Source organism: Stegostoma tigrinum, chromosome 42 (assembly GCF_030684315.1).
Source record: "Stegostoma tigrinum isolate sSteTig4 chromosome 42, sSteTig4.hap1, whole genome shotgun sequence".
Lineage (NCBI taxonomy): Eukaryota > Metazoa > Chordata > Chondrichthyes > Orectolobiformes > Stegostomatidae > Stegostoma > Stegostoma tigrinum.
The window spans coordinates 16,515,304-16,541,126 of NC_081395.1; the positions used below are offsets into that span (position 1 = coordinate 16,515,304).

At 44.6% G+C, this 25,823-nt stretch overlaps 2 protein-coding genes across 2 annotated transcripts in view; both read left to right on the plus strand.

Moving 5' to 3' along the window:
- The window catches only part of LOC125449233 (zinc finger protein 91-like), a 37,596-nt gene extending 32,158 nt beyond the window's left edge, over window positions 1-5,438 (plus strand). Inside the window, exons 13-14 of the mRNA XM_059641636.1 lie at window positions 2,490-2,630; window positions 4,161-5,438. Of these exons, the coding sequence (XP_059497619.1) occupies window positions 2,490-2,630; window positions 4,161-5,218 (1,199 nt within the window). The 3' untranslated portion in view covers window positions 5,219-5,438. The remainder of the gene's footprint in view (window positions 1-2,489; window positions 2,631-4,160) is intronic.
- Window positions 5,439-12,923: 7,485 nt separating this feature from the next.
- LOC132206743 (gastrula zinc finger protein XlCGF49.1-like) lies at window positions 12,924-16,283 on the plus strand. The gene is made up of 2 exons (XM_059641610.1): window positions 12,924-13,066; window positions 14,262-16,283. The coding sequence occupies exon 2, from the start codon at window positions 14,367-14,369 to the stop codon at window positions 14,979-14,981; it is 615 nt and encodes a 204-aa protein (XP_059497593.1). The 5' UTR covers window positions 12,924-13,066; window positions 14,262-14,366; the 3' UTR covers window positions 14,982-16,283.
- Window positions 16,284-25,823: the final 9,540 nt, after the last annotated feature.

Consider the following 25,823-nt stretch of genomic DNA (forward strand, 5'->3'; position numbering starts at 1 on the left):
TTGAGGTGGGATGACTGAGTAAATCTATTCCCATGCACTCAGCAGATGAACAGCCTCTCCCCAATGTGGATTCACTGGTGTACAGTGATTTGGCGTAATTGCTTGAACCCACTCTCACTGGTCCAAGACCGTCGAAAGTGGAAGAGGAGTATCCAGGAAGGCCTCAAGCATCTTGAGACTTGCCATCAGGAAACTAGGCGAAAACAGCGAAAGGAGTACCCTGCTACACTAACATTCCTCCCACCCCTTCCCATGGCCAGCACCTGCCCCAAGTAACAGAGCCTCTGGAAGCCGTATCTGTCTGTACAGCGACCTATATACTCAGTCTGAGAGTGGAAGAGAGTCATCCTCATCTGTGAGGGACCAAATTCTTCAAGGCACATTACAACACCTCATTATAATGAACATGTTTTACAAATATGCCTTTTTACTCTTTCACAGCAGCCAGATCAGGTTCCACAAGCAGCAATGAGACAAGTAAATAGTTTATCATTTATTTTGGTGTTAGTTAAAGTAGTAACTTTGGTGCCACTGCAACAGGAGAACCCCCCGAGGACAGTATGTGGAGGTCTCCTGAGCTAAGAGTGAAGATAGTTCGAGCTTTTGGGACATCAGGGAATCTTAAAGAACTGGGGTCTGGCATCTTTCCTCTTCATTCAATGACTCTCAGCTGAAATTGTTTCTACGGTGAAATCATTTACTTCGAACCTCAGTCCCAAAGTTGTTAACCTGCTCATAGTGTAGAAGGCGATCACTGAGTTGCTCAGACATCAGCTTCGAGTTTCATTTGGAGCAGAGGTCAGGCGTGTTTCAGAGGTGCTGAATGTGGGATGTACTCTACAAATTATGCAGTGCTGATGGCAACTTCATGCTGATATGAGAGACTATTCTGGGGCACTATGTTCAGATGATCAGCTCAACTCACTGTACATTTGCAAATTCACACTAGGGATTCACTTTCATTATGTGCGGGAAGGGATTCACATCTTAGCTGCTGAGACACCAGCAAGTTTACAAGTAGCTTCAGTTTTTCTGAAGGCTCTAGGCCTGAAACGTCAGCCTTCCTGCTCCTCTGATGCTGCTTGGCCTGCTGTGTTCATCCAGCTCTACACCTTGTTATTTCTGTGATTGCATTCTGCTTTTAATCATATCCAAGACCAAACCATTGTCATTGTAGTCTGTTTGTGCTGATGGTAATAAACTCCTTTTGAAGGGGTTTCTTTCTTCCACATCTCCTCCATTCTCAAGAAGCGCAAGAGTTCATGGAGTTTCTTCACCACTACAGCTGAGATAATTTAATCAGCTATCTCTTCCTTTCCAAGGTAAACTGTCTCTTCGAACTCTCCCTGTCCTAGCCTTCCTTTAGTTTCTCTCTCCCTCCCCCTCACACCTCATCCTCACTGTCACAGTCACACTGAGGAGGGGCCATTCATCTGCCCTGTGTATACGAAGGGAGTTGAATCAGTTCATAGTTCATAAATCACAGTGTAGGAATTCTATGAACTGATGACACTGTGGAAGACGGCCATTTGCCCCATTGAGTCCTTGCCAACCCTCCAAAGAGTATCCCACCCAGGCATACCCACCTCTGTCAGCCCTTAAATTGTTTGTAATGTGCACATTAGATCATTGTTTGAATGTGCAAGTTACATCATCTTTCCCCATTTCAGTAACTGCAACGTTATTCAATGTGCTGAACCATGAGGGCGGCACGGTGGCTCAGTGATTAGCACTGCAGCCTCACAGCGCCAGAACACAAGTTCAATTCCAGCCTCGGGCACCTGTCTGTGCGGAGTTTGCACTTTCTCCCCATGTTAGCGTGGGTTTCCTCCGGGTGCTCTGGTTTCCTCCCACAGTCCAAAGATGGCTAGGTGGATTGGCTATGCTAAATTGCCTGTAGTGTTCAGGGGTGTGTGGGTTACAGGGGAATGGGTCTGAGTGGGATGCTTCAAGGGGCGGTGTGGACTTGTTGGGCCGAAGGGCCTGTTTCCACATGGGAGGGAATCTAATCCAATCCATTTAAGGGACCCCCAATTTATGCTCGTAAAACATTACTTTATAATTTTACGGTTCGATTCTCCAGCTCCGGTTAGTACCCCACAACTAAAACAAAACCGCCAATGGCTGAGATAATACCGAGCAATATTCACGATCGTGAACATGCCCGAGTCACACAATTGGAAACCAGTGCGCAGGCGCACTAGCTAAGCATGCGCAGAACGGGCAATAGTAATTGGTCTTTGTATTTTGATCCACAACCAGCAAGAATATGGCAGGGTGGAGGATCAATGAATTCAGTGAGTGGTCGGATATGATTCGTAAACGTGTTCTGTAAGTCTCTCTCTAACCCCAATAAGGAATTTATTTCCCCCTGTACTCGCGTCCATAGAAAGGGGCATTAACTACCAGCATCGGTCCACTGTTGATGGCCACCATCGTTGTTAGGGGCATGATGGGTGGGCGCCCTCTCAACCTTCATCTCTTTGTAGCGGGCGATGTTCAAAATGAGTGGGAGTTCAATACAATTCAGAATGGCCACAGCTTGTCTATTATCAAGCTGCCAAAACCTCATGCAACACGTAAGGAAGGAAAAGGACGCAAATCCTGCACTCCAGTTTCCTCTACCCGAGGTTTGTCCTAGTTCACGTATTCAAAGATCTACAGTCACATGAACAGCGACGGCGTGTAAACGTCTTCTGCAGTGTATTTACGGAGGATTTGAAGGCAGGAAACTCAAAACACACAGCACATGGAAATTAACAGTATCACTGTATTCATCGCAACCTGGATATTATCCACCTTTGACTGTAAACATTGAGTTCCTAGACGTAAGGGCTCACACCATCAAACCTTTTCCTCACTTCCCACTGTGATGCTCTGTCCTGTAATTCTTTTATGATTAGGTAATGGGAAGAACATTCGTCATTTGCCTTATATTGAACTATCAAAGTTGTACAAATTCCCCCCCAATCTCCATTTTTTTTCTCCAACCTGATAAAATCTTGCAAATAATATTCTTCATCCCTCGAACCATAAACATTGGTGGCGATGGTGTGAGCCTGTGATTGAAAACTCAAACAAGAACAGACGTTGCTGGAAAAGCTCAACAGATCTGGCAGCACCTGTGAAGTGAAAACAGAGTTAAACGTGTCGGGTGGGGTGACACTTCATCGGTATCCTCAGAATGTTAACTCTGGTTTCTCTTCACAGATGCTGCCAGACCCGCTGAGCTTTGTCAGCAACTTCTGTTTTTGTTTCTGATTTACAGCATCAGCAGTTCTTTTGGTTGTAATTGAAAACTCATGTTAGGGTAAAATATTTTGCCTGATTGTGAATAGTGTAATTAAGCCTCAAGTAGATACCAGGGAGAGTCAGTGATGAGGGAGTGGAGTTCGTAGTGGAACCTGAAGATAATGGCTTAATTCTTAATATTTTTGTTCATGCTGTATTGGACGTCACACAGGCCTGTACAATATGTGATTTTAAGGTAAATTTGGTGGTGATAGAGTTAATATAAACCTGGTGTCTTTGCCCTTCTAGGAGTTTCAGAATTTGGTATGTAAAAGCCCTCTAGTTCACCCCCTGCTATTCCTAATTCTCCCTGGCTCTTTCTCCACCCATTCTGTGCGTCCAGACCAAAGTGATAGGGATCCTTGCTTGAAGGACATTCATGAATCAGTCGGGTTTTTTTTCTACCATAATTGTGCTGACGTTTAAGTGTACAATTTCTGAGGTTTTTTTTCAGAAATTACCACACTTACAACATTTGATCAGCTCAATTTAACATTCATTTAACAAACAGGAGACTGGAAGAACGCAGCAAGCCAGGCAGTATCTGGAGGAAAGGAGCATCCAACATTTTGGGTATAACCCATCTTTGGACTGAGAGAAGGATTATACCCGAAATGTTGACTGCTCCTTTCCTCCAGATGCTGCCTGGTTTGCCCTGTTCTTCCAGCCTCCTGTTCGTCTACCTTGGATTCCAATGTCTGCAGTTTGTTTTGTCTCTTAACAATCTTTCTGTGGGCTCTCTCTCATTCTCTTTTTTTCTGCTTTCAATCAATTTCACAGGACATGATAAGAGGATGATTTGCAATTAGGAAACTCAAACTAAACATCACGATGGGATTTGATGGAGCCTTCTATTTTCTGGTAACCTAAATATCGTTGTACTTTGAGCATGGAAGGAAAAAGCACCATTCGCATTGGGGAGAAACTGTATGTATGTTCTGTGTGTGGACGAGGCTTTAGCCGATCATCTGGTTTGTCCAGATACAAGTGCAGTCACACGGTGGAGAACCCGTGGAAATGTGAGGACTGTGGGAAGGGGTTCAATTACCCGTCTGACTTAGAAACTCATCGGCGCAGTCACACGGAGGAGAAACCGTTCACCTGTCCTCAGTGTGGTAAGGCCTTCGCTCAGTCATCAACCCTCCTCAAACATCAGCGTGATCACAATGGCCATATGCCATTCACCTGTCCTGAATGTGGGAAGCGACTTATTCAGTTTTCCAACTTATTCGGTCATCAGAGAACTCACACTGGGGAGAGGCCGTTCATCTGCACAGAGTGTGGGAAGGGATTCACTCAGTCATCCCAGCTGATGGCACACCAGCGAGTTCACACTGGGAACAGGCCTTTCACCTGCTCCGAATGTGGGAAGAGAAGTTCTCAGTTATCAGATCTGCTGAAACACCAGCGTGTTCACACCAGTGAGAAACCATTCACCTGCTCTGAGTGCGGAAAGGGATTCACTCAGTCGTCCCACTTGCTGAAACACCAACGAGTTCACAGTGATGAAAGACGATTTGAATGCCTGCACTGTGGGAAGCGTTTTAAAAGTTGTGTGGAATTGATGTCCCATCAACACGTTCAAAGTGACGAGAGACCTTTTAAATGCCAAGACTGCGAGAAGTGCTTTAAAACCTCAGGGGAACTGATAACCCATCAACGTGTTCACACTGATGAGAGATCATTCAGGTGTTCTCACTGCAGGACTGGGTTCAGAAAATCATCTCAACTCAGTGTACACCAGCGAATTCACACTGGGGAGAGGCCGCTTAGCTGCTCCCATTGTGGGAATAGATTTAATCATTTGTCGAATCTATTAAAACAGAAGTGTATTCACACTGGGGAAAAGCCATTTTCCTGCTCTGATTGTGGGAAAGGATTCACTCAGTCATCCCATCTGTTGAGGCATAAGCAAGTTCACAAGTAACTAGCATGATTGGGTTTGGCTGTTAATCACATACAGGACTGAACCATGTTAATTGGGGTGAATTTCTGTGGATGTTCAATAGTTCGAGGTGTTCATGTTCTGGATAAAGTGAAATAAATTATTTTTTGTGTGAAACATATGAATGTTTAGTCTTTTTATTATCTCTGGAACTAGTAACTAATTGTTGAAGGACTCTCCCTCTCCCATTTCGCTATCCTCACATCCACCAACAAGAGCTTTATTACCATGGTTGAGACAATCTGACCAGCTGCTTTTGCCCCTTCCCTCCCCTCCACTAGCCGCTGGGTCCTTTTCATCCAAGTCCTTACCTTGCATCTTTCTTCAATTTCTGTCCTGTCTCCTATCTTGCCTTGTCCTATCCTGTCAGAGCTCATCTTGTTCATGGGACCATCTCCAGTTCAGTTGGTCTTATTCCCACTAAACTGCCAACCGTCAAGTTTCTCAAGTTTACTGTTATTTTTAATCGTCCTCTCTGTCTGTATTGTTTCTGTCCTCCCTCCATTGGATCCACTGTCCTCACACGTCCTTAAAACTATAACCTTGAACCCTAACTTCCTTGTGAATTGCTGCCCAATCTTCAGCTTTCCTTTCCTTTCCTTGGACTTAATGATCTCCAAGGATCTATCCATGGCTCCTCGTATTTCTTTCCACAAGGCAGCATCAAGCGCTATATAGTTTTCATGTGAAGACCAACACCACCCAGCTCTACCTCACCATCATCCCTCTCAATTCCACTACTGTTGTTAAATTATCAGATTGTTCACCTTACATCTAGTACCAGATAAGCAGAAATTTCCTCATTGAAAATCGGGAAGACCAAGCCATTGCCTTTGCGTGCCACTGCAAATTCCATTCCCTAACTACTGAGTCCTCCCTTTCCCTGGGAACTGTTTGATGTTGGACAACACTGTTCAGTGTTGGTGCCATGTTTGAGCCCAAAATGCACTTTTCACTGTGCTCCTGTACTTGAGAATGTTGACAATAAAAGGTAATTGTAATTCTAAGATGAGTTTCCATATGTTACTTCATGTCATCACTAACACTATAAGAAATAGGAACAGAAGTAGGCCATTCAGCACAGTGAGATTTACCAGAATGTTGCCAGAAATGAAGGGTTTGAGTTATAAGGGTAGGCTGGGACTTTTCTCACTGGAGCTTAGGCGATTGAGGGGTGAAGATAAAGGTTTATAAAACCACAATGGGCACAGATAAGTTGAATGGCTGGTGACTTTTCTTTAGGATGGAGGATTTCAAGACCAGGGGCATATTTTTAAGGTGAGAGGAGAAAATTTAAAAAAGACGCAAGGGGCTTTTTATTTTAAACAAAGTGGTTCGTGTGTGGAATGAACTTGCAGAGAAAGTGGTGGATCTGGGTACAGTTAATGTTTAAAAGACATTTGGATGAGTACATGGATAAGAAATGTTTGCAGGGATATAGGTCAAGTACAGGCAGGTGGGATTAATTTAGTTTGGGATTATGTTTGGCATAGATTGTTGGATGGAAGGGCGTGATTCCATGCAAATGATTCTGAGTCTGCTGCCCATTCAATGAGATCACAGCTGATCTGATAATCCTCAACTCTACTTTCCTGTCTTTACCCTATAAGTTTTGATTCCCTTACTGATTTAAAAACTGCCTATTTCAGCCTTGAATATTCATAATGAGTGAGCCTGCAGTAAAATTCCATAAATTCACTTGATTATGAAAGAAAAAAACACCTCCCTATCTCTGTCTTAAAAGGCTGTCTTATTTGGACATTATGACCTCTGGTCCTAGACTCTCCAACAAGGGGAAAAAAAACCTTTCCCCAACCACCTTGTCAAGTCTGCTAAGAATCCCATATATTTCAGTTATGTCACCTCTCATATTTCTAAACTCCAATGAGCACAAGCCCAATCTCAACTCTCCTCCTAAAATAGTCCCTCCACACCTAGGATCAATCAAGTGCTTCTTCTCTGGACTGCTTTCAATGCCAGTGTATCCCTCTTTGAATAAGAGGTTCAAACTGGTCACAGTATTCTATCTGTTGTCTGACAATTGCCTTGTAGTTTTGGCAAAACCTCCCCACTTGTTTACTCCATTCCCTTTGAAATAAAGGCCAACATTCCTTTTGCCTTCCCTATTACCTACTGACGTTTTGTGATTTATGGCATGAGGACTCTTACATCCCTCTGTTCTGTAGCTTCCTGTTTCACCGTTTAAATACTTAAAACATTTCAATCACTACAATTATGCCTACATTAGGGGACAGACAGGTGTTTTTGTGGCTGTAAGTGTGACTTAAACTGGCCAATAACATCCAATACATACCCACCGACTCCCACAGCTATCTGGACAACACATCCTCGTACTCTGCTTCATTCAATTCTTCTTTGTTTCCAACGCCTATGTTCCGATGAGGCCAACTGTGACGAGGGAGCCTCTGAAATGTCCACCTTCTTCCTCAACCAAGAATTCTCCAGCACTGATGTCAACAGGGCTCTCAACTGGTTGGACCTGTCTCCCCCATTTCTGCACTTATCCCCGCTACCTCCCCACCCCTACTTCCCTCCTGCAATAGTGACAGGGTTCCCTTTGTCCTTACCTACCATCCCACAGCATCCACAACCAGAAGATGATCAGCTGCCACTTCCACCTCCAGCAAGATACTACCACCAGATACATATTCCCTTCCCCTCCCTTGTCTGCCTTCCGCAGGAACCGTTCCCTCCAGGACATCCCAGTCTACTCTTCCTTCACTCCCAAAACCTCCCCACAGCCTCATGCAACCTTTCCCTCCTCCCCCCTCAGTATCCAAGGGTCCAAACATATCTTCCAGGTAAAGCTGCACAATCTAGTCCATTGCATTTGCTGCTCACATTGTAGTTTCATCTACGTTGGGGTAACAAAGTGCAGACTGGGGGACTGTTTCACTGAACCACAAATAAAGACCCTGAACTTCCAAGACAATAAAATGTGAGGCTGGATGAACACAGCAGGCCCAGCAGCATCTCAGGAGCACAAAAGCTGACGTTTCGGGCCTAGACCCTTCATCAGAGATGGGGATGGGGTGAGGGTTCTGGAATAAATAGGGAGAGAGGGGGAGGTGGACCGAAGATGGAGAGATAAGAAGATAGGTGGAGAGGAGAGTATAGGTGGGGAGATGGAGATGCTGCTGGGCCTGCTGTGTTCATCCAGCCTCACATTTTATTGTCTTGGATTCTCCAGCATCTGCAGTTCCCATTATCACCCTGAACTTCCAGTTGCCTGCCACTGTAACTCACCACCCTGTTCCCTGGCAAATGGCTTGCTGCAGTATTCCAGTGAAGCACACTGGAAGAACAATACCTTATTTTCTGCTTGGGGACTCTGCAACCCTCTGGACTCAACATTGAGTTCAGTAATTTTAGAGTCTGAACTCTCCCAACCCCACAGACTTCATTATCACATATTCTACCATTACACATTACCTATTGTTAGCCACTAACAGTCTCCATTAACAGCTATTCACTCTCCTAGCCAGATCATTATCCAATCCTTTGTCCAACTGTTCTTCTCTCTCTTTGGGCTCTATCCCTCCCCATCTATTGTTTACTCTTTACACCCTCCCCCTACCCTGTCTTCTGCATATGAACCGACATTCTCCTGGGTACCATCAGTTCTGAGAAAGGGTCACCGGACCCAAAACGTTAACTCTGATTTCTCTTCACGGATGCTACCAGGCCTGCCAAGCTTCTCCAGCAACTTCTGTTTTTGCTCCCAACTCCTATATTCAATAAAGGCAAGTGTACCAAACACCTTCCTCATTACCCTGTATACCCGTTATTCCACTTTTGAGAACTATAAACCTATACCCCATGGTCTCTTTGTTCTACAACACTCTCCAGGACCTTAACATTAAGTGTATAAGTCTTGTCTTGATTTGCTTTTCCAAGATGCAGCCCCTCACATTTATCTAAATTAAACTCCATCTGCCACTCCTTGTCCCATTTTCCCATCTGATCATGGTCCTATTGTACTCTGAGGTAACCTACTTCAGCTTGCCACTTGCTCCAAAGAACCTCCATCTTGGACACTGGGCACCAACATTACAGGGCACACTCTGTGGGCATTAGCCTAATGCACCATGCATCCACACATACTGATCCAACATGTGCGAGCCTTGAAGAACACCCTAATCCCATTATGACTCCAATTGATTTCTAGGATACTTCTGTATCTCATGCTGCTCCAGCAACTATCATTATAGTACTACTGCAAGGACACAATTGGCTTAGGAGCACACACCAAGCTCATGGACTGGACAAGGCAACATCTATGGGCTCTTCACTTGCTGTCACAGCGCTTACTCATTCTGAGTCTGCCTGCTTTGTTTTTATGAAACATGTGCAATCAAACACACCGGCTCAGTGAGCAAGTCTACAACGTCATCCACAACTCAAGCTACAAGTCTTCTCAAAAACTTACGATTCCAATATATTCATGACTAGCCTCTCACATTCGCCCCACCCCTAAAATGTGAGATCATCCAAATTTCTGCTGCCTGTTTTGCTTTCCATCAAGTCACATTCATCCATTACCCACTGCGCTCACTGATTTACACTGGCTCCTGGTCAAGTTGTCTTACTTTATAATTTGCATGCTTCTTTTCAAATCCACAGGTTTTGCCTCTCCTTATCTTCATGATGTGGAGAATACAGGCATCAATACAACTCAGGGCATATACCCACTTCCCTATTCCTGTGACGCAGTGGATAGCAGGGTCAACACAGCGCAATATGTATCCCTCCAAGGATTTGCTCCTCCCTAACCGTGTGATGTTGGGAATGAAGAGCTAATAAAACTCAAGCTGTATCCCTCCATGGCTCCACCCTTTCCTATCCCCTTGATAGGAGGAACAGAGTGCTTAATACAGCTCAGACTTTATCCCTCCATGGTCTTGCCCCTACTCACCCCTATGATGTGGGGAATGAGGGGTTAATATAGCAGAGGCCTAAATTTGAAAATTAAAATAGCACTGCTTTATGCTTGAACGCAACTGATAGTTAAGAACATCCTCTGCTTTCCTGGACACTTTTCAAAAGCTTATATATTCACAGCCTCTGGTGCACCCTTCTACAATCCCCAGGTCCATCATATTCTGAGAGAGAAGGCAGGCAGGCTATCAGTCATTTCCTGTAATATGTCATTGTTTCTGCATACTCTTGGCCTCACTTGTAACCTCTTCACCTGTGTTTAAGTAAGACTGTTATTTCTGAAGCCAATGATCTTGACCACAGTGATCTCCTTCCTAAAAGCTTGTAAAATTTAAGGTCTAGGAGTCTCAGATTCACCAAGAAGAGGAATTGATCTCATGAATGATTTAAAAGTGGTTTGTTTAGAAGCAACACTTTGATGTGAAAGGCTAATCACAACCTGTCACAGGTGAGATAACAAAGTGTGAAGCTGGATGAACACAGCAGGCCAAGCAGCATCTCAGGAGCACAAAAGGTGACGTTTCGGGCCTAGACCCTCCATCAGAGATGTTACATTCCGGCCGAGGGGTTTCATACGGTGGTCTTTCCCCATCGTGCCTTGGCAGCGGCTGCCCCAAGCTTTAGCGCGTCCCTCCACACGTAGTCCTGGACCTTGGAGTGCACCAATCTGCAACACTCAATCAGGGTTAGTTCTTTCAGCTGGCAGACCAGCAAGTTGCGGGCAGACCAAAGAGCATCTTTCACTGCATTGATGGTCCTCCAGGCACAATTGATGTTGGTCTCGGTGTGCATCCCGGGAAACAGCCCGTAGAGCACAGAGTCCCGTGTCACGGAGCTGCTCGGGACAAACCTCGACAAATACCACTGCATCCCCCTCCAGACCTCCTGTGCATAGGCACACTGCAGAAAGAGGTGATCAACAGTCTCATCCCCCCCGCAGCTGCCTCAAGGGCAGTATGCAGTGGCGCAGAGATTCTGGGCATGCATAAACGATCCCACTGGCAGAGCCCCTCTCACCACCAGCCCAGCAATGTTCTTGTGCTTGTTTGAAAGTTATGGCAACGAGGCATTCTGCCAAACCACTCTGGTAGTCTGCGTGGGGGATCACACGACGGGATCCACCCTCTCCTTTTCCCGAAGGGTCTCGAGGATACTACGTGCTGACCACTGCCTGACAGCCTTGTGGTCAAAGGTGTTTCCTTTCAAAAATTTCTCTACGAAGGACAGGTGGTACGGGACGGTGCAACTACTCAGAATGTTCCGCAGCAACGAGGCCAGGCCCATCCTTCGCAACACCGGGGACAGGTAGAACCTCAGTAAGTAGTGACACTTGGTGTTTGCGTACTGAGGATCTACGCACAGCTTGATGCGGCCGCACACAAAGGTGGCCATCAGGGCGAGGGTGGCGTTCAGTACGTTCTTTCCTCTGTTTTCCAGGTCTTTGTACATGGTATCCCTGCGGACCCAGTCCATCGTCAACCCCCAAATGAAGCAGAAGGTGGCCCGGGTGACTGCAGCGGCGCAGGTCCGGGGGATAGGCCAAGCCTGCACCACATACAACAGTACCAAAAGCCCCTCACACCTGACAACCAGGTTTTTACCCGCGATGGAGGGGGACCGGAGCGTCCACCTCAATTTGGCGATGCGCTCGTCCCAAGTCTTAGTGCACGCCCCAGGTCCACCGAACCGACACCCAGCACCTTCAGGTAGCCTGTCCTGACAGTGAAGGGGATGAAGGAGCAATCGTCCCAGTTGTAGGGCAAACAGGAACACTGGTGTTTCGGGTGAGAATCCTTCTGAAGAAATGGTGGAGGAGGAAGGGACCTCTGGAATAAATAGTAAGGAGGGGTGGGGCTGGCGCAGGTAGGTGGGATGGCGATAGGTGAGTGCAGGTAGGAAGTAATGGGGATTGGTCAGTGAGGTGGGAGGAACTGATAGGTGGGAGAGAAGACGGATAGGTCAAAGAGGCAGGGATGAGAGGGAGGGTTGGTGATGGGATGAGGCTGGGGTTGGGGAGATTTTGAAGCCAGTAAAGCCCACATTGAGACCATTGGTTGTAGGCTCCCAAGGCAGAATATAAGGTGTTGCTCCTCCAGTTTCTGGATGGCATATTTGTGACAGAGGAGGAGGCCCAGGATGGACATATCATCCAGGGAGTGGGAGTTGGGAGTGGGACTGAAGAAGGGTCCTGACCCGAAACGTCAGCTTTCCTGCTGCTCTGATGCTCCTTGGCCTGCTGTGTTCATCCAGCTCTACACTTTATCTTAGAATAGACAGTTGTTTGACTTGCGCGGACACAGTGTTTCGAAGGGTCTCTTTGCGTGTTGTTAAAACCTCTGTGACTCTCACCAGTTTCCAGCTGAGAGAATGTGTGAAGGTCTCAGTCACGCCGATGTTTGTAATCTCTTCCCACAGGGAAAAAAAGTCAAAGATTTCTCCTTCCACATAGAAAGGCCGGTGATGTGATGAACGAATTCAGTGACTTGTCAGGTTCAGACATGATAGTTTCCTGGATGTTAATCCTCCCCTTAAAACAACATTTAGAAAAGTCCTTACTATAGAGGCAAGATAGAAATTCAGAACTATTTTCTCTGCAACATTATTTCCCTAAAGCTGTCACTCCCAATTGTTATCTTTTGACAAAACCATGAACCCTGTCCAGGACTAGTCCCGCCTACATTCTCTCCGATTGGTTGGAAGACCAATTACACCGTCAGGTCCTCCGCTCCCGCTCCCTCTTCCTCTTGGTCTGGGCATGCCGTCAATTCGTCGAATCCCGTCATGCGCAGTGCTGGCTTTGTGGAAACGCGATGGTTGATGTTGGGTTGCGAGGGAAGGATGGTGTCATCGAGTGGCTTGGGAGCTTTCACGGTAACATCAAGACTTTAAACTCCAAGCGCTAGGACATCTGAGTCAGCGGTAGCTGTTCGGGTATATTTTTCCGATTCAAGGCCCGCATGAACGACGACCATCTTTATGGCGCAGGGCGCATGCGTAATGTTGAGCTGGGCTCAGAGTCGCCCTCTTTGTGCAGTCTGATTGGAGAAGCATCTACCAATTATGGATGTGGGCCTCCGCCACTCTTGATCTAATTGGTTAGATGTTCCGTGTTTCATACCCCAGGCGTGCGGTGATGGCTGGCAAAAGGAAACAGGCGCGGGCTAGTTTGTCCATTGAGGTCGTTGTGTTCCTTAGTATTATCGTGGGTGATTTTCTATAAAGCTGCCATACATCCGTTCTTCCCACGCTCCTGGATACCTCCTCCCGGCTAAAAAGTCATTTCAGAAGTGTATTCGGTGACTCCATGGTCTTCTATGGTGCCAATTCGACAGGTTCACCACCATCTGAGAAAAGATATTTTTCTTTGGCTCGTCCAAAACGACCTGTCGTGTAGCCTGAGATTGAGACTTCTTGGGCTGAACCCGCGGGTCACGTTAGAACTGATCCCTACATGCAGTCTGCCGAAGCTTGTCAGAGTTTTATATGATTCAGTGAAATGCCCTCCCTACCAAAGGCTTTGTACATGACAGTGGGGAATCACATTTTCACCTCTGCAGCAAATAGAGGGCGATTAAATTGGCATCTGGCAAAATCAGGTACACTTTGTGCAGCTGCACATCCCAAGTCAGAATAGACAGTTGCTCATTTACAATGACTCGTCACCCTCCCTCCTGGAAACATGTCCAAGGGAATGATTCACACTCTCGTTCAGTGGGTGGAGGACGGTTTACATCAGACAATAGGATGTTGGGGGCCAGTAAATAAGATGATACACATAAGAGAAAGACTACAACGAAGGTCTGAGTACCGGTGAGGAAAGAAACCCAAGGATTTGGATGGGGAGGATACCCGCACAAGTCTCAAATCAGACTCATTGATTTTATTCTCAGGCTGCAGATGAACTGGGGAATTGAAATTGAAAGGGATTGAACAATCTGAGAGTTGACTACACAAATGGTGGAGATGGATTTCAGCAGGGAGGAGGGAGAGTGAATGGAACAGGAATTTACAGCTTCCTTTACAGTTCAAACACATTCTCTTTTACTCTTTCAAATCAATTTCACAGGTTATTGGAAAAAGAGGATTTTCAGCCAGAAAACCCAAGACAACCATTGCTTAATTGACAGGATCACTCATTTCACCATAAGCTGACTTTGGTAGGATTTTGAACATGGAATCAAACAGCACCATTCAGAAGACTGAGAAACCATTTACATGTGTGTGTGGCCGAGGCTTTAGCCATTCATCTGGTCTGTCTAGACACAAGCGCAGTCACAACGTGGGGAAACCGTGGAAATGTGCGGCCTGTGGAAAGGAATTCAATTACCCATCGGAGCTGGAAATTCATCATCGCAGTCACACTGGCGAGAGACCGTTCACATGCTCTGCCTGTGGCAAGGGGTTCACTGCATTATTTGGCCTCCAGTCACACCAGCGAATTCACACTGAGGAGAAGCCATTCATATGCACCTTCTGTGGAAAGAGGTTCAGGCAATCATCTGCCCTTACTGTACACCAGCGAGGTCACACTGGGGAGAGGCCCTTCACCTGTTCTGTGTGTGGGAAAGGATTTACTCATTCATCTGTACTAATGAAACACCAACGAGTTCATACTGGAGAGAGACCATTCACCTGCTCTGAGTGTGGGAAAGGATTTGCTCAGTCATCCCAGCTGCTAACTCATCAGCGCATTCACACCGGAGAGAGACCATTTACCTGCTCCCTCTGTGGGAAGGGTTTCACTCAGTTAGCCAATCTGTTGACACATGAGAGAGTTCACAAGTGATTACAGGAATTGGATTATTTTGTTATTATTGCTGATAATCTCTTCCAGGACTGGATTACGTTCATTATGACAATTGGGGTTTGTTTCTGCTGGTGATAAACCCTGTAATTATGCTGGAGGTTAATATTTTGCATGCGTAGATGATTGTCTTCCTAAGATGCAATGTTCCTTTTAAAATCACTGTCTTCTGATCTTTCCCCATAATTCATGGCCTTTCGTCAGAATGACTTTACAACAATGTTATGAACTTTTACTTCAACATCTCTAATGAGCACATGCTGATGGATCCTTGCTGATAATTCTGACTGACTTGCATGTTCCACACAGTGGCCTTTCCATTATCAGAAAGAAAGGGAATGGGAATTGCTGGAAAATCAAGAGTATCCGTAAGAACTTAACACTAGAAATAGAATCAAAAAGTGGACATTCAGCTCTTCAAGCCTGCTCTGCCGTTCAATACAATTATAATTTTCTACTTCATTTTTCTGCGCGATCCCCATTTCCTTGGATGTCTTGAATATGGAGTAATCCATAGATCTCAGTCTTGAACACACTCAATGAGTGAGTCTCCACAGCACTTTGAGGCAGTGAATTCCAAAGATTTGCCATTCTGTGTGAAGATATTCCTCTTCATCTCCATCCTTCATGACCTATACCTTATTCTGTGTTCTCTGGTTCTACTGTAGGCCTTGAACCAAGACAACCATTTTGTATGATTCTGACTTTAATTTTGACCTTGTTAACGATAAATATTAAGATGATTTTACAACCCAGGTATGAATGAGCTAAGTTGGTAAAGGTTAAAACAGGCTACCAAGAGATTGGAAAGAGATATAACAGTGATCCACATTGGCTTCAACCTCATCCCACACTCTGTCTCATGTTGTAACTATTCAGAGGAGACACTGCCATCAGCTGTAGAGATCAACCTTCCGCTTTGCGCGTCCGTTCTTCATCTGTCATGGTTTGTATGTTTATTTTTCCTGTCACTTTAACTTGTGTCATATCTAAACTATTGTTCTTAATAAATGTGTTTGAAATTACTCGAGTTTCATCCCCTTTTACAGTAATCTGATACTCCTGGATGTTAATTTTGCAAATGGTTTAAAACTGAGATCATGGTGGTGGAGATCAGAGGCTTGAGAAAGAACTGTCTCAATTACACACAGGTGGAGGAAATTCCTGCGTGAGGTCAGGAGTGTACAACAACATTGACACATTATCGGAAAGAGAGATGGACAGCCTGAGGGATAAAACAGGCATGCAGCAGGGCAGAGATATCCTGAGGATAGCAGAAGAACTTGACAGGTATTATGAGTATTCATGTTAGGCTGTGTAATGAAGTGCACAAAGGCAAAATGAATTTTTTAAAAAGTGCAGATTCATTGTCCCATGGCACATGTGAGTATGTTTCACAACTGAATAGAAAATACAGGGAGATAAGTTGTAAAAAGAAAGGCATGATTGGCAGAAAAACATTTCAATCATGAGCAATCAGTTACCCTGGGAACGGATGCATATGACAGGGGGAATTATACTGGTTTAAAAAACAGAGCAAACACTGGGGAAAAAATACCAACAGAGAATACCAGACAGTGCGAGTAGTCCGGAGAGGTAAAAGAAATGTTTGGAGGGATAGGGCCAGGAGCAGACAGCCGGGACTAGTTAGACCAGAGAGTTTGTTGTTGTGCTATATGACTCTATAGTGGCACTGTCTCCAAAACAAGTGTAGGTAACCTATGTACTACATTGTCCTGACAAGGCCAATAAGCTCCCCTCTCCTGTGTATTCAGGAAATATCTGTGTGTTTGTATGTATGTATGTGTATATATACACGTGTCAGAGGACAAGTCACCACTTTGACCTTGGACAGAGCCCTGTGCATTTTTTTTATGGTCCGTATAGAGTCATATAGCACAACAACAGACTCTTTGGTCTAACTAGTCCTGGCTGCCTGCTCCTGGCCCTATCCCTCCAAACATTTCTTATTCATGTACGTATGTAAATGTCTTTTCCATGTTGCAACTGAATCCACATCCACCACTTCCTCTGGAAGTTCATTACGTACCTGAAAAATTGCCCCTCATGTCTTTTTTAAAATCTTTATCCACTCACCTTAAAAATGCACTTGAGTCTTGAAATCCCTCACTCTACGGAAAAGACACCTGCAATTCACCTTATCTATACCTTCCATGATTTAAAAGCCTTATGGGAAGAATGAGCTGGAAAACAAGCCCCACTATTCCATGAATTTGTCACAGGTGTGAAATATGACTAATTTAATCATGAGGATGGTTATTGCCCAACTAAAACTAGTCCCACTCGTCTGCATTTGGCCCATATACCTCCGGACTTTTACAATACATGTACCACATGTCTTTTAAATGTTATAACTGTACCTGCATCTACCACTTCCTCTGGTAGTTCATTGCGCTTACGAACCACCCTCTGTGTGAAAAGGTTGCCCTTAGGTCTCTTTTATATCTTTCCCCTCTCGCCTTAAAAATAAGACCCCTAGTTTTGAACTCTCCCAACCAAGGCTTCTTGAAGGTTCATCGTTACTAAAATTCTTGACCCTTTCAGATTAATTCTTAAGATAACAAGTCTCATTGGTTACTTTTGACAGCAGTCAAATGTGCAAGAGAAGTCACTTTGAGAGCCACTGCAAGAGGCCTTGGCTCCTTTTGAAAGGCAAACTAGGTTTCCTTGATCCTTTTGAATGCTGAATTGTTGTGTGTATATTTAAGACAGCCATCAACAGATGATTTTGCACAAGGGGACATCAGGATAGTTTTGGAAGGTGGAACTGAGTCTTTAACCAGTCAGCAATATTCTTATTGAATGGTGGAGCAGACTCAAGAGGTCAAACATCTTTCTCCCAATCCTCAATACCATGCTCCTACGACCCATGAGGTGATTGTTGTATGAGGGAAAATTGAGCAGTTGACTGGATTAGCCCTCAATTCAATCAAGGTTAGAAGAATGGAAGGAAATATGACAGAAACATGGAAAGTTTGTAATTACTGACAAAATAGAAAGAACATTTCACTGGATGTGGACGTTTATGACTTCAGGGGATATTTGTTTGGGGGCATGGTGGGGGGCATGCAGTTGGCGACAATCCCATAATAAATGAACAATTTCTTCAAGCAAAGGTTTGTGGAATTCAATCTACCAGTGAGCTGGGGACACTCAGTTGCTGAATAAATTGAAGACAAATGCCAAAAGGGTTTTGAGTAAGAAGGGAATGAAAGGATAGAGGGACATTGGAGCTGAGGGAGAAGATCAGCTATGAAAATATTGAATGGCAGAGCAGGCTTGATGGACTGAATGGCCTATTCCTGCGCTTGTTCCTTATTAGTCCTCAGTGTGCATGTGAGTTCAATATTTCCTGAAAAAACACCAAGGCACAAGACCACAAACCTTGCCTCTAAACAAACAAGAACTTAGAACTAAATTTAGGCACATAGATATATTCTAAGTATTAATCAGTACAATTGGTGTTATTTAATAGTCGAACTTCAAATTTTGCAAAACAAATAACAAAGAAAGACAGGAGAGTCCAGAGTTTTGGAGCAGACAAGACAGTGAAGATGAGACCAGAAACCAATTGGCCATGATTTTATCGAATGGCAGAGTTAATTGAAGGGCTGAGTGGTCTGCCATGCTGTAAAGTCCTATGTTGCTACATTACAGATATATTCAGTGATCTATTGTAAATCAGTACTAATAGATTCTGAACATTAATGACAAGCACCAGAGTAGGATCTTAACAATTGGTGATTTTACTTAGAGTCATGAAGTCATGCAGAACAAACCCTCCAGTATAACCAGTGCATGCGGATCTTAATCCCAAACTAAACTAGTCCCGTCTGCCTGCGCTTGGCCTGTATCCCTCCAAACATTTCTTATTCATGTACTTATCTAAATGTCTTTTAAATGTGTTAACTGTACCCGCATCCGTTGCTTCCTATGGAGATTTATTTCCCACAAGAATCACATCACTCTGAGTGTAAAAAATTGCCCCTCATGTCTTTTTAAAATCTTTCTCTTCTCATCTTAAAAATATGCCCCCTAGTCTTGAAATCCCCCTCCCTAGGGAAAAGATACCTGCCATTCGCCTTATTTATACCACTAATCATTTTATAAACCTCTATAAGGTCACCCCTCAACCTCCTATCCCCCAGTGAAAAAAGTCCCAGCCTGTCCTTATAACTCAAACCCACCATTCCCAGCAACATCCTGACAAATCTTCTGAACCCTTTCCAATTTAACTATATCCTTCTAACAGGGAGACCAGAACTGGACATAATACTGAAGAAGAGTATTTCCTCTCATGTTCAACAGCATAAGCAGTCTGAAAACAAATAACAGATTTGTTTACAGATGTGATTATCAACGTTGAGAACTCTCGTGCCCTTTAGTGACAGAACAGATTTTTCCCTGTCAACACTGAGTTGTAGTTTCGGGCTGTTATCAGTTTATTGTCCATCTTCAGTTCCATACAGTTTTGAAGTGGATTTAAATTTAAAATAGGATTTACAGACAAGACGGTCTATTCACACATGAATGAAAGATGCTATCCGGTGCACAATAACATCAGAAATAAACCCCCACTGTGAGGATGAAGGGTCACTCCTGAACATGATTCACAGCAGCACCATTAGCAGAATCCATTGCTGCTGTGACTGGTGAATCTGCTGGTGTCTCAGCAAGTGTGAAAAGGTCGTGAATCCCTTCCCACACTTGATGAATAACTGCATGCATGTAAATGAGCTGATCTGACTGCCTGAAGAAAGTCCCACTATGAAAACAACCGAACAGTCTCTCACCAGTGTGAAATCATTCACGGAACATCAGACACCCAAAAATTCTAATGCATTGGTCGCAGTCCGTGTGGACTAGTTGTCAACAGATGGGCTAACTGAGTGAATCCCTTCCACACTTGGAAGAATGGCCTCTTTCCAGTGTGAACTTGCAGGTGTCAAATAGGGTCAGATCACCACCTGAACACAGTGCCACTTTCAGGACATCTGAACAGTTTCTGATCTTTGTGAACATGCTGATGACACTGCAGTTCCTCAGACCTTTTGAAACACTTTTCACTCCACACATTTAAAATACTTCCTGCCAGCTTGAACTTGTAACGTTCCAACTGTTGGAATGATGCCCCAAACCTTTTCTTACACCTATAACATTTGAATGGTGCATACTTGGTGTGAATATAAAAGTGCTCTGTCAGTACATTCAGACTTTTATGAGTTCTTTTTACATTCGGAGGCCTAAAATCTTTCTCTCCTAAGTTAGAAGATCAACCAGTCCTGTACTAGATGAGACTCTGGCCTTTAGAGTGCTGAGAATGAGATGAAGTTTGGGGAAAAGTGAATACAAATGTAAGAATAGGAATAGGAGTTGGCTATTCAACACTTGGAGCCTCCTCAACCATTCCTGCATGCCCTCTGATAATCTTTCATCTCTTTGGTAATCAAGAATCTATCTATCCCTGCCTTGAAAATCTTTAAAGATGATGCATCCACTGCCTTTTGAGGAAGGGAATTCTGAACATACTTAATCGTTTGAGAAAAAGAAATGTTTCCTCTTCTCTGTCTTAAATGGGAGATCCTTCCACGAGACTAAACATGCATTCAAAATCCACCTAGACAAGTCTCCTTTGACTCTTATATCAACACATAAGAAGATAGGAACAGGAGTAGGACATGTGGCCCTTGGGGCCTGCTGCACTATTCAACATGATCATGACTTATCATCCAACTTGTGTCCTCTTTTGCCCCATACTCTTTGATTCCTTCAGTGCTACAAGCTATATATGTCTGTTTCTTGAAAACATTCGTGTTTTGAACTTGAGATAGTAGGAACTGCAGATGCTGGAGAATCTGAGATAACGAGGTGTAGAGCTGATGAACACAGCAGGCTAAGCAGCATCAGAGGAGCAGGAAAGCTGAGGTATTGAGTCTAGTCCCTTCTTCAGAAATGGGGGAGGGAAAGAGGGTTCTGAAGTAAATAGGGAGAGAGGGGAGGCTGATCAAAGATGGATAGAACAAAAGATAGGTGGAGAGGAGCCAGACAGGTCAAAGAGGCAGGGATGGAGCCAGTAAAGATGAGTGTAGGTGGAGAGTTAGGGAGGGGATAGGTCAGTCCAGGGAGGACGGACAGGTCAAGGAGGTGGGATCAGGTTAGTAGGTAGATGGGGGTGGGGCTTGAAGTGGGAGGAGGGGACAGGTGGGAGGAAGACAGGTTAGGGAGGCATGGACCAGCTGGGCTGGTTTTGGGATGCAGTTGGAAGAGGGGAGATTTTGAAGCTTGTGAAGTCCACATTGATACCATTGGGCTACAGGGTTCCCAAGCGAAATATGAGGTGCTGTTCCTGCAACCTTTGGATGGCATCGTTGTGGCACTGCAGGAGGCCCAGGATGGACATGTCATCAGCGGAATGGGAGGGGGAGTTGAAATGGTTCGCAACTGGGAGATGCAGTTGTTTAGTGCAAACCGAGTGTAGGTGTTCCGCAAGGTGGTCCTCAAGCTTCCGCTTGGTTTCACCGATATAAAGCAGGCCACAATGGGAACAGCAGATAGAGTGCAACACATTAGCAGATGTGCAGGTGAACATCTGCTTGGTGTGGAAAGTCTTCTTGGGGCCTGGGTTGAAGGGAAAAGTGCCAGGTGAGGTGGGGCTGAAGGGGAGTGTGGGGCGGACAAGGGAGTAACAGAGAGAGTGGTCCCTCCGGAAAGCAGATATCGGTGGGGCAAGAAAGATGTCTTTGGTGACGGGGTTGGATTGCAGATGGCAGAAGTGTTGGAGGATAATGCGTTGGATCCGGAGGTTGGTGGGGTGGTACGTGAGGATGAGGGGGATTCTGTTTTGGTTGTTTTTGTGGTGAGGTGGTGAGAGGGATGAGTTGCAGAAAATATGGGAGACACGGTCGAGTGCATTCTCGACCACTAAGTGGGGGAAGTTGAGGTCATTGAAAAATGTGGACATCTGAGATGTTCAGGAGTGGAATGCCTCATCCTGGGAGCAGATGTGGTGGAGGTGAAGGATTTGGTAATAGGGGATGGGATTTTTGCAGGAAGGTGGATGGGAGGAGGTGTATTCAAGGTAGCTGTGGGAGTCAGTGGACTTTAAATGGATATTGGTTTCCAGGTGTTTGCCAGAGATGGAAACAGAGAGGTCCAGGAAGGAGAGACAGGTATCAGAGATGATCCAGGTGAACTTAAGGTTGGGGTGGAACGGATTGGTGAAGTGGATGAGCTGTTCAAGCTCCTTGTGGGAGCACGTGGTGGCACCGATACAGTCATCAGTGTAATGGAGGAAGAGATGAGGTTTAGGGCCAGTCTAACTACGGAAGAGGGATTGTTCCACATAACCTACAAAGAGGCAGACATAGCTTGAGCCCATGCGGGTACCCACAGACAACATGTTCATCCTGGGCCTCCTGCAGTGCCACAATGATGCCACCCGAAGGTTGCAGGAACTACTCCTCATATTTGGTTTGGGAACCCTGCAGCCCAATGGTATCAATGTGGATTTCACAAGCTTCAGAATCTTCCCTCCCCTTACCGCATCCCAAAACCAGCCCAGCTTGTCCCCACCTCCCTAGCCTGTCCTTCCTCTCACTTATCCCCTCCTCCCACCTCAAGCCCCACCCCCATCTCTACCTACTAGCCTCATCCTGCTCCCTTGGCCTGTCCGTCCTCCCTGGAATAACCTATCCCCTCCCTAACTCCCCAACTATACTCACCTTTACTGGCACCATCCCTGCCTCTTTGACCTGTCTGTCTCCTCTCCACTTCTCTTCTATCCATCTTCTATCAGCCTCCCCCTCTCTCCCGATCTATTTCAGAATCCCCTTCCCCTCCCCCATTTCTGAAGAAGGGTCTAGGCCTGAAATGGCAGCTCTCCTGCTCTTCTGATGCTGCTCTGCCTGCTGTGTTCATCCAGCTCTACACCTTGTTATCTCAGTGTTTTTACCTTACTGCTTTCTGTGGCAGTGAATTGTACAGGCTGTGCATTCTCTGGATGAAGAAATTCCTCCTTATCTCAGAGCTAAATGGCCTACCTGGTACCCTTACACTGTGACCTTGTTCTGGACTCACTGGTCATCAGGAACATGCTTCTTGCATTTACCCTGTCGAGTTCTGTGAGAATTTTGTAGGCTTCTATGAGATACCTGTGTCATTTTTCTAAACCCCAGTCAATCTCGTCTTAAATGATCCAGTCTGTGTTCTTTCGTCAATCTGGCCATCCCAGGAATCAGCCTAATAAACCTCTGTTGCATTCCCTCCATAGGTAGAATATCCTTTCTCAGACAGGGAGACCAGCATTCAACAAAGCCCTGTACAATTGCAACAAGACATCACTTCTCCTGTATTCATATTTTCCCACTATGAAGGTCAACATACCATTTGCCCCCTTCATTGCCTGCTGCACCTGTATATTTACTTTCAACACTGGTGTTAAAGGACACCCAGGTCTCGACAGCACACCCTCAAACCATCAATCACCATTAAGATAATAATCTGCTTCCTGTTTTTTGCAATCAAAGTGGATAACTTCACATTTATCTGTTTCTGTACATCTGCCACATATTTGCCTCACTCAACTAGTCAAAATCGCACTGAAGAATCTTTGCATCATCCTCACAGTTCATCTTCCTACCCAGCTTTGTGTCATTTGCACACTTGCTGTAAATTACATTTAGTTCCCTTATTTAAATAATTAATATATGGTGTGAATAGCTGGGGTCTAAGTACTGATTCCAGTGGTACCCCACTCCTCACTGTTTACCACTTAGAAAATACAATCATAGAGCTGTACAGCATGGCTACAGACACTCATCCAAGTTGACCAGATAACTGAAATAAATCTAGTCCCATCTGTGAGCATTTGGCTGACATCCTCTAAACCCTTTTTGTCATAAACCCATCTGGATGCCTTTTAAACGTTGTATTAGCCTACTCCACTTCCTCTGGCAGCTCATTCCACACATTCACCATCCTCCGTGTGAAAAAGTTACCCCTTAGGTCCCTTTCAAATGTTTAACTTCTCAACTTAAACCTAATCCGTTGAGTTTTGGATTCCCTCACTTCAAGAAAAGACCCTGTCTATTTACCCTATCCATGCCCCTCATCATTTTATAAATTTCTATAAGGTCAACCATCAGCCTCCAACGCTCCAGGGAAAATAGCCTCAGCCTGTTCAGCCTCTCCCTATAGCTCAAATCCTCCAATCCTAGCAACATCCTTGTAAATCTTTAATGAACCCGTTCAAGTTCCACAACATCCTCCCGATAGCAAGGAGAACAGAACTGCATGTAATATTCCAAAAGTGGCCTAACCAATGTTCTGTATAGCCGCAACATGACCTCCCAACTCCTATATTCGATGTACTTACCAATAAATGCAAACATACCAATGTCTTCTTCACTATCCTGTCTACCTGGGACCCCACTTTGAAGGAACTATGAATGTGCACTCCAAAGTCTCTTTGTTCCGCAACAATCCCCAGGACATTACCATTAAGTGTATAAGTCCTGCCCTGATTTGCCTTTCCAAAAAGCAGTACGTCACATTTATCTAAATTCAACTCCATCGCTACTCCTCGGCCCATTGGCCCATCTGATCAAGATGTACTGTTTATTCCTTTTCTTTGCTTCCTGCCTGCCAGCCAGTTCTCTATCTGTGTCAGTCCACTACCCCCAATCCCATGTCCTTTGATTTCACAAGCTAATCTCTAATGTGAGACTTTATTTGAAAGCCTGCTGAAAGTCCAATAAATTTCATTCAATGGCTCCCCCTTATCAACTCTACTAGTTACATCTTTGAAAAGGTCTAGTCAGTTTTTCCTGCACGGTTTCCCTTTAGTAAATCCATGCTGATCCTGCTTAATCCTGTCACTGTTTACAAAGAGCACCGCTACTAAAACTTATTATAATGGACTTTAGCATTTTTCCTACTCATGATGTTAGGCTAACTGGTCTATAATTTTTCCTTTCAATCTCCTTTTTTAAATAGTGTAGTTATATTAATTACCCTCCAATCTATAGGAACTGTTCTAGAACCCAGTGAATCTTAGAAAGATGAACACCAACTTTAAGGGCATTTACATGGATGATAATGGAATAGTGTAGCTTAGATGGGCTTCAGATTGGTTTCACAGGTCAGTACAACATTGAGGGCCGAAGGGCCTGTACTGTGCTGTAATTTTCTATGTTCTATGTTCTGTTTCTAGGGACCCATCCATGATGCAGATCACTGGGTTCAGGCAATTTATCAGTCTTTAATCCCATTAATTTCCCCAATACTATTTCCCTACCAATACTGAATTCCTTTAGTTTGTCCCAATCACTAAATCCTGTGTTCACTGACATTTTAGGGATGTTATTTGTATCCTCCTTTGTGAATACAGACCAAAATGTGCATTAGGGTTATAGCTGGCATGGACTGGTTGGACTGAAGGGTCTGTTCCCATGCTCTATGACTCTATGACTCTAAACCCGTTCTGTGCATGCAAATATGGTTAACTTCTAAATGTGATCACCATCAAAATACACTGCTGAGTTCACTTGGTTTATCAGCAGGTTGGTTGATCAATTGAGTTATATTTTACGAACAGATCAGGTGAGGAGCCTCTCTCCACTGTGAATGCACTGCTAGATGGAAGTAATGAATGAATTCCCTCCCATTCTTAAATCAGGTGATTTCTTTGTTCCCTATTATAACAAATCTGTTTCTGCTTGTAAGGGACTTACATTTGTCCTTTTCTTTTCACATACCTATAGAAGCCTATTCTTGTACGTGATTTTTCTTTTATATTTCTTTTAA